The 12,165-nt window shown below is 39.6% G+C and overlaps 1 protein-coding gene across 7 annotated transcripts in view; it reads left to right on the top strand.

Annotated features, from left to right (window-relative positions):
* The window catches only part of VPS13D (vacuolar protein sorting 13 homolog D), a 273,597-nt gene that overhangs the window by 164,325 nt on the left and 97,107 nt on the right, over positions 1-12,165 (top strand). For all 7 annotated transcript variants that reach the window (XM_070768193.1, XM_070768192.1, XM_070768191.1 and 4 more), the window contains 2 exons: positions 8,475-8,609; positions 9,796-9,963. In XM_070768193.1, coding sequence (XP_070624294.1) covers positions 8,475-8,609; positions 9,796-9,963 — 303 coding nt within the window. The remainder of the gene's footprint in view (positions 1-8,474; positions 8,610-9,795; positions 9,964-12,165) is intronic.

The following is a 12,165-nucleotide window of genomic DNA, read 5'->3' as shown; positions in this document are numbered from 1 at the left end:
ATAAAGATTACATTTTACTCAAAGGCCAGAATATTTCCTTGGTTCAGACAAAGTGTGTTAGCCACTCAGAAAGGGGATAGTGTCTCTCATGAAGGTTTTGACAGCTTAGTAGAGGTATTAAAGTCTTCTATGTATCAATATCATCTGTGGTTCTTCAGTGTTTGGCTGCAGTGAGGAAGTTGGGGTATAAAGCGTTTTGCCATCTCCTTTGTTTTGATCTCATTTCCTGTTCTCTGAGAAGAAAGTGAGGCTCAGAGTCGTATTACCAAAACAGAGTGCTGAACTGATGTTGGTACCTGGCTTTCCCAGCGTATTTATTGTTTGGTTCTGAGAAAAATGGTGAAGCCTGCTGGGCCTCAGTTTCTTTGTCAGAGAAATGGGGAAAATAGGGCCTGCTCACTTCATCATCACTCACCGTGTGGATGCGCAAGGTGTGCGTGAATGAGGAGCAGAACGTTTTTCAGGAGAAATAAAATAATCCCCTATTCTGGTCTTCATGCTTTCTACCAGATAGTCACAGTTGTGAAAATGAGCATGCTCAAATCTACGACCTACTAATTATCGGCTACAGGAGTTTAGGCCACCTACTTAATGTTTCTTTGGGGGTTGTTTTGTTGTTGTAGAGTGTTAGGCTGAATTAAAACTTGAGGATGCTCTTAATCTCCGAAATGTTTTATCCTGAAATTTTTTAGTAGGCTACTAGTGACTTCCCAAGGCACCAAGTGCGGTGGTACTCTTTCCTGTCCTATCTCTGGAAGGCCCTCTGCCATGTTTGATACTATGGACTGCCCTGTTCTTGACCATGTCCTTTCTGGTTCTCCTCTGACTCTTCTGTTTGTTTCATCTCTTCTCCCAACCCTATGTTTATCGAAAAGGGTCATTTTTTACCTAGTGGACTAAACTCTCTGGTCATATCACTTGTCCATTTTAAAAATAATTTTATTGGTCTTTTATCACTAATAATTTTAGAAGCTCTTTGTAGAAGTTTTGTTTTTGATGTAAGTTGCAAATATTCTTTCTCAGGTTTTTCACTTGTCTTTTTCCTTTGCTTTTGGTGTGCATATTGTTTTTTAACCATACAAAAGCTTTTTACTTTATGTTGTTGAATTTGTCAGTCTTTTTTCTTTTTGAATCTGAATTTCAACCCACTCTCTGGTTTTAAAAAATTGCATCTCGTTTTTCTTCAATTATATCATTTCATTTAAGCATACTCCTATTCCAAAAGAATTTAAGATAGACTCTGAAGATACATGCTGAAGGATTAAAAAATAAGAGAAAATGAAGTATAAAGTCCACTACATTGCATATGAGATTTTAATATAAAGCAGTTTTAATTCAATGGGGAATATATAGGTGTTCTAAAATGTTATTAGACTATCCAGATAGTGATATGGAAAAATATGAAGTTAAATTTGTTATCGCAGTCTACATAAGAATAAATTCCAAACAGATCAGAGATTTATTGACATTATTAGCATGAATGAAAAAGTGTTTTTATATTAAAAAAGGAGAGCACTTGGCCTGCTCTCTAAAATCCTTAAATGTCAATCATGTTAAATAAAAATATAATTGGAAAACAGACTATATCCAGAAATTGTTAACAGGCTTATAGCAGACCCAAATCAGCTGAGAACTACAAGAAAAGCTAGACAGAAAAAAGCCCAAAAGTCTGTTGAAGGTATTGGAAAGTTACCAAGTCAGTACTCGAGGGTCCACAACTTATGAGAGGAGAGAAACTCAATCAGGTGAGCTAAATATTAACTCTGGTTTTATTTTTGAGACAATTCTAATTGAGAAAGGTAGAGAAGTCAAGCAGAAAGCAGCTCTCAAAAGTCAGAGAATCGGAGTAAAGCTTTAGACAGTCTCATGGGGCTGGTCAAGCAAAAGCGAGACTCCGTTGCTACTAAGAGAGTTAGTTATTGAGGGCCTTGTATCTTTTTTTTTTTTTTTAATTGACATATAGTTGATTTACAATGCTATGTTAGTTTCATATGTAAAGCAAAGTCATTCAGTTATACATATATGTATTCTTTTTCATCTTCTTTTCCATTATAGGTTATTATGGCATATTGAATATAATTCCTTGTGCTATGTAGTAGAAACTTGTTTATTTGTTTTATATGTAGTAGTTTGTATCTGCTAATCCCAAACTCCTAATTTATCTTCCCCCAACCACTTTCCCCTTTGAGAACCACAAGTTTGTTTTCTATGTCTTTGAGTCTGTTTCTGTTTTGGAAATAAGTTCATCTGTATCATGTTTTAGATTCTATGTGTAAGTGATATCATATGATATTTGTCTTTCTCTAATTTACTTCACTTAGTATGATAAGCTCTAGGTCCATCTATGTTGCTGCAAATGGCATTATTTCATTCGTCGTCTTCTTCTATTTTTTATTGTTGCTGTTCACTCAGTTGTGTCTGACTCTTTGCGACCCCATGTGCTGCAGCACGCCAGGGTTTGCTGACCATCACCAACTTCTGGAGCTTGCTCAAACTCATGCCCATTGAGTCAGTGATGCCATCCAGCCATCTTGTCCTCTGTTGTCCCCTTCTCCTCCTGCCTTCAATCTTTCCCAGCATCAGATTGAATTTTTTTTTATAGCTGAGTAGTATTCCATTGTATGTGTGTGTGTGTGTATATATATATATATCTTTATCAATTCATCTGTCAATGGATATTTAGGTTGCTTCCATGTCTTGACTATTGTAAACAGTGCTGCTGTGAACATTGGTGTGCATGTATCCTTTTCAATGAGTTTTCTCTGGATATATGCCCAGGAGTAGGATAGCTGGATCATATGGATCAAAAAACTAAAACTCTATTTTCAGTTTTTTAAAGAACCTCCATGTACTCTTCTCCATAGTGGCTGCACAAATTTGCATTCCCACCAACAGTGCAGGAGGGTTCCCTTTTCTCTACACCCTCTCTAGCATTTATTGTTTATCGACTTTTTAATGATTGCCATTCTGACTGGTGTGAGGTGGTATCTCATTATAGTTTGGATTTGCATTTCTCTAATAATTAGTGATGTTGAGCATCTTTTCATGTGCTTGTTGCCCATCTGTATGTCTTCTCTGGATAAATGTCTGTTTGGGTCTTCTGCCCATTTTCTGATTGGGTTGCTTGCTTTTTTGTTATTGAGTTGTATGAGCTGTTTGAATATTTTGGAAATTAAGCCCTTGTTGGTCTCATTGTTTGCAAGTATTTTCTCCCAGCCCATAGGTTGTCTTTTCATTTTATTGATGGTTTATTTTGCTGTGCAAGTTTGATTAGGTCCCATTTATTTATTTTTGCTTTTATTTCCATTGCCTTGGGAGACTGACCTAAGAAAACATTGCTACGATTTATGTCAGAGAATGTTTTGCCTATGTTCTCTTCTAGGAGTTTTATGGTGACATGTCTTATATTTAAGTCTCTAAGCCACTTTGAGTTTATTTTTGTGTATGGTGTGAGGGAGTGTTCTAACTTCATTGATTTACATGCGACTGTCCAGCTTTCCCAACACCACTTGCTGAGGAGACTGTCTTTTTTCCATTGTATATTCTTGCCTTCTTTGTTGAAGATTAATTGACCATAGGTGTGGAGGGGCTCATATCTTACACAGAAGGGACAGGCAGAACAAGGACCCCAATAGTCTTGAGCTGTTTATTTCTTGAAGCAGATGCCAATTTCTAAGTAGTCTAGGAGAAGCTAAGCAAAAAACAGCAGTCAAGAGGCTAACTAAATAGATCTTTTAGCAGTTTTATGGTGCTGGGGAGATTAAAAGTGGAGGGATGGAATTGGTTTTCAGTTGAGACTGCTGAAGGACTATACCAAACCTTATAAAGATGGAAACAGACCAAGATTATCTTTACTGTTGTTGTTCAGTTGCTCAGTCGTATCTTTGCGACCCCATGGACTGCAGCATGCCAGGTTTCCCTGTCCTTCACCATCTTTACAAAGACTGAAAGCCAGCCTTGAAAACACCAGTTGGATTAACCCCCTTTAACTGCCTTGTTGTTCAGTTGCTAAGTCATGCCCTGCTCTTTGCAACCTCATGGACTGCAGCACACCAGGCTTCCCTGTTCTTCACTATCTCCTGGAGTTTGCTCAAGCTCATGTCCATTGAGTCAGTGATGCCACCTAACCATCTCATCCTTTAATTGCCTGCCAAAGCTAAAGACTCATTTAAAATCTACACGTTTTTATACAAAAAGCATTCAATCACAAGTTACCAGGCCTACCAAGAGGAAAAATAGACACTAGAAACAGATAAATCAGATGTTGACATAATTAGACACATGATTTAAAATATTAATAATTATAAATGTGTTCAAGACACATTGGACAAAATATCATCAAATTAAATATAGCAGTGTATAAGAAGAAAAATACAGGTGACCCTTGAATTACATGGGTTTGATCTACATAGGCCAATAATATACTGATTTTTCCCAATCAATACAGCACTACACGATCATGGTTGGTCAAGTCTGTGGTTGTAAAACTGTGGATGTGGAAAGCTGACTATAAAGCTGTATGAGGCTTTTTGACTGTGTAGGGGATTGGCAGTCTTAACCCCCACATAATTCAAGGACTAATTGTATGAATATATTATAAGCAAGTCATATTTATTCCAGGAGTATAAGTTAATCCATCTGCCAATGCAGGGGATGCAAGAAATGCTAGTTGGATCCCTGGGTCAGGAAGATTCTTTAGAGGAGAAAATGGCAATCCACTCCAGTATTCTTGCCAGAAGAATCCTATGGACAGAGGAGCCTGGTGGGCTACAGTCCATGGGGTCACAAAGAATTGTACATGATTGAGCAACTGAGCACATGTGCTCACAAGTTAACATTTCCAAATAAATCATGTCATTCATTCAAAATGAAAGAATTAAAAAAATGGGCATATCTCAATAGTTGCACCAAAATCTTTTGACAAAATTCAGCATCCATTTATGAGAAGTCAGCAAGCAAAAAGTAGACAGGAACTGCCTTGATCTGACAATGTGTCTCCATGAGAAATCTACCCCAAATATACTCAGTGGTGGTCTGTTGAAAGCAAAAAGGGATGGCTATTATCCCCACTTCTGTTCACTGTTTTGCTAGAAATTCTAGCCAGCAAGATAAATAAATAATAGGTACAAACACTGGACAGGAAAATGTAAACTTTATTATTTGTAGAGAACATGATTACCTAGAAAATCTAAAACAATGTACAACTAAGTTATGAGAATGGATAAGTAAATTTAACAAGGTCCCTGAAGAAATTGTCAATTGTATTTCTAGTCAGCAGCAATTAAAAAGAAAAGGAAAATTTGAAGGATGCTTTTACAACACCATTTAAGAAAACATCAAATACAATATCATCTATTAACTGTGGAATGAATCAGGCCAAAACTGAGTAGTTTGAAACAACCATTTTATTTGTTCTCAACTCTGTGAGTCAGCAATTTGGACCGGACTTAGCTAGGTGCTGTGTTTGCTGGGCTCACCTGTAGTTATTGATGTAACTGCAGTCACCTGCCAGTCAACTGAGACCAAACAGTGTAAGGTGACCTTACGACCATGTCAGGCGCTTGTTGTTGGCTGTCAACAGAACCCCCTTCCACGTGGTCTCTGGTTTTCAAGGAAGCTAGACTTGGCCTCCTCACATCGTGGAAACATCAAAATGGATGAAGGAGATGCTCCAAGATTTCTTGAGGCCAAAGCTCAGAGATTGCTCAGTGTTACTTAGGTGGCATTTTATTGTTTAAAGTAAATTATAAGGTCAATGCAGATTCAGGTGAAGGGGAAATAGACTTCATTAATGGTAGAAGATGCAAAGAATTTGTGGCCATTTTTACTGTACCACTTGATGCCTAGGAATAAATCCAACAGTGTATACAAGACCTCTGCACAGAAAGCAATGAAATATTACTGAGAAAAATTTTTTAAATGAATAGATAAAGGGATGTACTATTACTATTAGACTTCAAAATTATTATAAAATTACAGTAATTAAGACAGTGTGGTATTGGCAGAAGACAGGGCAAAATGAGAATCCAGAAACAGACACATGAGTACAGTCACTTGACTTATGACAAAATTGCACTGTACCACGATAAGGGCAAGGGTGACCCTTCAATAAATATTATTAAGATGATAAGATACCTCCCTGGAAAGAATGCTTCTTGATCTCTGCTTTCAATATATATATATATTGTCATGTTCAAGTAGGTTGTAGATTTGATGTGAAGAGTAAAACAAAATTCTACAAGTAAATATATGCAAATATCTCTGACCTTAGTGTAGATAATTTCTTAACTACCAACATAGAATGTTCCCATCATAAAGGGAAAGATTGTTAAGTTGGATTTCATTAAAACTAAGAATATTTGCTGTCAAAAAGCACCAAAGAGTGGTAAGACAAGTCACGGAATGGGAGAGGATGTTTGCAATGCATTCATGAAACAGACTTGTATATAGAATGTATAAGAAAAACACCTACAAAACTATAAGGAAAAAACAGACAATCCACTGTGCAAATGAGAAAAAGCCTTGAGTAGGCACTTAACAAAAAAGTATATCCACAAGGCTGATGTGTATATTATCAGGTGCTTAATCTCATCCTTGAACAAGAAAATGGAAGTTAGAATCACACAGAGTTAGCATTACACACCCATCAGAACATTGTTTTTTTAAAAAGCTTTCTATACCAAGTGTTGGCGAGGATGTCGCCTAACAGGAAATTTCATAGGCTGCTTCAGGGGAGCCAAACCAGTTCAGCTGCTTTGGAAAACTGTTCGGCAGCATAGGCTAAGGTTGAACATGTATATTCTTTATGACCCAGCAGTTCCACTCCCAGGTAGATATTAAAAAAAAAAAAAAAGATGTGTACAAATGTGCCCCAAAAGACACATCCAAGAATGTTCATAAGAGCGCTATTCATAAAAAAAAAGTTGGAAACAGCACAACTGTCCATCAACAGCAGTGGTTGAATAAATTGTGTTTTATTCACATGTTGGAATAGTGCATAGCACTGACAGTTAGATTTAAACTGCAGCTGTGTGCAACAACCTAGTGACTTGCACAGACTTAACGTTGATGACAGAAGCCACATGCAACCACGTCCATACTGATGATTGCATTCAGGTAAAATTCAAAGCAGGAAAAACTCATCTGTAATGATAGAAGTCAAGACACAGTTGACCTTAGGGAACGAAGGAGTCGTGACCAAGAGTTCACAAGGGGGTGGTTGCTTCCAAGATAGGGATAATAACCACCTTTCTGGTCTAGGTGGTGGTTACTGGGTTGTGTTTCTGTTCAGTCGCTCAGTCGTGTCTGACACTTGGTGACCCCATGGACTGCAGCACACCAGGCTTGCCTGTCCATCACCAACTCCCGGAGCTTGCTCAAACTCATGTCCGTTGAGTCAATGATGCCTTCTGTCTTGTCCTCTGTTCCTCTTCTCCTCCTGCCTTCAATCTTTACCAGCATTGGGGTCTTTTTAATGAGTCAGCGCTTTGCATCAGGTGGCCAAAGTATTGGAGCTTCAGCTTCAGCATCAGTCCTTCTAATGAATATTCAGGATTGATTTCCTTTAGGATTGACTGGTTTGATCTCCTTGCAGTCCATGGGACTCTGAAGAATCTTCTCCAACACCACAACTCAAAAGCATAAATTCTTTGGTGTTCAGCCTTCTTTATGGTCCAACTCTCACATCTATACATGACTACTGGGAAAACCATAGATTCGACTATACAGACCTTTGTCAGCAAAGTAACATCTCTGCTTTTTAATACGCTGTTTGGATTTATCATAGCTTTTCTTCCAAGGAGCAAGCGTCTCTTACTTTCATGGCTGCAGTTATCATCTGCAGTGATTTTGGAGTCGAAGAAAATAAAGTCTGTCACTGTGGTTGTGTTTACTTGGAGAAACATCATTGAAACATTCATTTGATGAGTACACCTTTCCATATGAGTGGTATATTTCAGTCAAAAAGTAAAACATGGGACTTCCCTGGAGGTCCAGTGGTTGAGAATCTGCCTTCCAGTACAGGGGGACAAGGATCGATCCTTGGTTGGGAAGCTGGGGTCCCAGATGCCTCATGGCCAAAATACCACAACATAAAATCAATATTGTAATAAATTCAATGAAAGACTTTAAAAATGGTCTACATTAAAAAATCTGGAAAAAAAAGAAACAAAGTAAAACATGACAAACATATAGGTCCAAAACAGATCATAAAGAATTATGCTGTGAAGCTAAAGTATTTATTTCTATGTGAATAATATGTTACTTTGGATGATACGTGTGTGTGTGTATGTGTGTGTGTGTGTAGTGTGTTTCTTCCTAATGTTTACCTGGAAAATCCTTATTTATGAATATCATAATCTTGACTCCCATTGGAAAGTTGACATGACTTGTAGCTTTCATGGAATCCAGAACTACAGTACCGTGGAAGGCCATCGTATGGCTGAAGTGTGTTGTTGCCTTTCTTCCCTAACTAGGCCCTGAAAAGCACCTTGGGATTTCCATTGATTCGATTTGAAGACGCTGTGATCAATCTGGATCCATTCACTCGAGTGCATCCCTATGAGACCAAGGACTTCATCATCAATGATATCCTCAAACATTTCCAGGAGGTGAGCTTTGGAGTGGTACTCGGTGGCTGGAAGCACGAGCAGAATGCTTCTTTTAGTAGTTTGGGAATTCTGGTTACTGAGACGTTATTGCCAACATCCCAGCTGAACATTTCAGCCCTGACCATTGTGTTATGGGGTCAGGTCACAGCCCACGAAGTCCACGCACATCATGAAAATACCCAAACAGTGCCTCTGACTTACAAGCTGTTAGTCTTGTTTCTTAGAACTAGTCTCAGGACCTTCCACTAGATCAGTCACAACTCTTACCAAGAGTTTAATTGATGCTTTCATGATAACACAAGACTGTGAACTCTGTTTACCGGGCATGGGCTTACTTTCAACAACCACACCAGTGTTCTTGGAACATATGAGATCCTGCCCTAGAGATGAACTTAAATTTTTTTTTAATCAAGTTGGGCATTTTCCATTTTGCATTTATTATCCTGACTGCAAAGAACAAAATGCAAAGCCAACGCATACATACTCTTCAATGACTAGATAGGTCAAGATCATATCAAACTTATTAGCTATCAGAGGTGAAGTATGTCCTGTTCTTGTTGCCGCCTCTCCCTCTCCCTCTTCCTCTCCCTCCCCCTCCCCCTCTCCCTCCCCCTCCCCCTCCCTCCTTCCTTCCTTCCTTGACCTCGCTCACCAGTGATGTTTCTACTGCACTGTGAGGAGTATGGGATAGTGGATGTCACTGGACAGTGGAGTCAGGCTGTGGAGGTCCAGGAGGTTGGGGGGTGTGGAGTAGGTCTGAGCTTGCCTGCTCTATGCATACCGCTTGCTCCACAGACTCTGAGGGGCTCCACATCCCTCCCTCACTTTCTTTTTAAAATTCTCTCTGCTGCTTATTGATTTCATATTTATAGAACGATGGAAAGGAGAGTGCGATGTGCATACTAATAAATACTTGTAGAGTCTTTTCCTGTTTCATAGCTTTTTTCTTCTAAATGGCTTTGAAGAGTACATATGAGAGTATTGAGGATAACCTCTGGGATGTGTATTGGGAGAGGTTTAGGGTGGAGCTTAGGAAGGGCAGGAGCTCACAGTTGATGAGAAATAAAGAGCAATTGGTGGTGGGAATGGAGGGCAGGACTGATTTATAACCTTTTTGCTTGGGACACTCAACCTGCAGATGTAAAAAGAGGCTGGTCTTTTCTTCTCTCCCTGCTGCATTTGACAGGAACTCCTCAGTCAGGCAGCCCGGATCTTGGGGTCGGTGGACTTCCTTGGCAACCCCATGGGGCTTTTGAATGACGTTTCTGAAGGGGTGACTGGACTGATAAAGTATGGAAACGTTGGGGGCCTTATAAGAAATGTTACCCATGGAGTATCAAATTCTGCTGCCAAGGTAAGCAAATGGAGGTGTAGTTCCACTGGAATCAGCCTCAAGAGTCCTCTCCATTACTGTGGTTCTTTTATAATGAATAGGTTGTGAAAGTTGCATGCACAGCCTGGGCTTCACTGCCCGAATGCCCTGTCTTCCCCTCACCTCCTGTAACCAGGCCCCGGCCCGCCGAGCGCACCTCTGCACTGCCTCTGCTTCCTCCTCTCCGTCCCCACTGCCTCTGTCCATATGCTGGTTGTCTGTTTCCAGGGCCACTGTCATAGCCTCCTGGCCCCGGACTTCACCACAGCTTTCACAGTGCTGCCAGCATGAACTCACTTCTTATTTTATTTATGTAAGGATTTTTTGATGTGGACCATTTTTAAAGCCTTTATGGAATTTGTTGCAATACTGCTTCTGTTTTGGATTTTTGACCTCGAGGCATGTGGGATCCTAGCTTCCCAATGAGGATCAAACCCTTGCCCCCTGCGTTGCAAGGTGAAGCCTTAAACACTGGACCACCAGGGACATCCTTGAACTCTCTTTTTAAAACATAGTTTGATTGTGCCATTCTTCTGCCTAAAATCTACCAGTTATTCCGCACAGCTCACCGGATAAAATCCAAACTGAGGTACAGCCTTCCAGAGTGAAGCGAGCCTGTAAGTCCCCTGCAGGATGGCAACAATGTGATTCTCCTGTGTCTTGTGCTCTAGTTGGCTTTTTTGTGCATTGGCCTCCTGTTTGGTGGCCATCTTGTTATTCCACAGTTTAATTTTTGGCGGAAGCTGACGTTACATGTGAAGCTGGAAAAGGTGAAGGTAGTTGAAGGTGGTGGGGAGGGGGGTTGCCATTTCATAACATACAAAACGCATCTAAAGACTCTGCTTTCCTCCCCTTCCTGTCAGCTCACCGTAGAGTCCTTTTAGAGACCGTCCTTTTCATGAATGAACGAGCGTTGGGAAAGCACCTGTACTCCCCACTTGTTTACTGTAGTGCGTTGCCGTGGCAAAGTCACAGGCCCATTTGTGTCATGACCATGAGGATGGTGGCTTCAGTGTAGAGAGCCATTCAGGTGCCACATGGGAATTCGTGATTACAAGCAGGGAAGGAGATGGAATTGAACAGCCAACATTTCTGTGTTGCGAAACACTCTTGGTAACAGTGTATGCAAGTTGGAAATTTATTCCTGTTTTCCACACGCTTTCCTAGGGATGATGGTCCTTTAATCAGATCAGTTTCTTCAGTACCAGCAGATCTCTTTTTATTGCGCCTCACAGATTGTTTACAGTTGTTTACAAATTGAAGGCTTGTGGCAGGCCTGCGTGTCCAGCAAGTCTGTCAACACCATTTTTCCAACAGCATCTGCTCACTTTGTGTCTCTGTCACATTTGGTAATTCTTGAAATATTTCAGTCTTCTTCATTATGATTATATTTGTTGTGGTGATAAGTGATCTTTGATGTTAATTTTGCAAAAAGATTATGATTCACTGAAGACTTGGATGGTGGTTAGCATTTTTTAGCAATAAGGTATTTAAAAAATTAAGATAGGTGCCTTATATTTTTAGACACAGTGCTGTCGTGCACTTGATCAACTGCACTGTTGTATAAACATGACTTTATGTTCATTGGGAAATCAAAAAATCTGTGCAACTCACTTTATTGCAATATTTGCTTTATTGTGGTGGTCCAGATCGAAACCCACAGTCTCTCTGAGGTATGCCTGTGCTGGACTTAGAGTTAAACCAGAACAAAATGTACTGTTTGACTTGTGGTTCAAAACAGGCAGTACTCTTACTTTTAGAGAAAGGGTGTAATGTAGAGAAGCAAGAGACTTTCTAAATCCTGGTTTAGAAACACACTCAGGGTCAAAGTCTGAATGAGTCTGCACATTTCTGCCTTGAATCGTTGCCTCTGCTTCCCTTGGACCTTCAACCCTGAAGCAACATAAAAGTGGGACAGGTTCCTCAGTGTTCTCTTAGCTACTGAACTGGTTATAAAATTATGCACTTAACATATTTACTTCTGTGCACCTGTAGCTTATATAACTTTGTGCCTCAGCTATACTTCAAAAAAAAAATTTAATGTAAATGCTTAGTTTAAGGATCTTACTTAATTTTTTAAAACTAATTAACATAGGACAGTGTCTTTGTTTTTATACTTAGTTTTTTATTTTTGTTCCCCTGGGCTTTGTTTTCACTTGAAAAATACAAGACACATCATTTATT

Source organism: Bos indicus, chromosome 16 (assembly GCF_029378745.1).
Source record: "Bos indicus isolate NIAB-ARS_2022 breed Sahiwal x Tharparkar chromosome 16, NIAB-ARS_B.indTharparkar_mat_pri_1.0, whole genome shotgun sequence".
In the NCBI taxonomy this organism is placed as follows: Eukaryota; Metazoa; Chordata; class Mammalia; order Artiodactyla; family Bovidae; genus Bos; species Bos indicus.
Note: the sequence above shows the minus strand (reverse complement) of the source record. Positions and strands in the feature narration are given on the sequence as shown.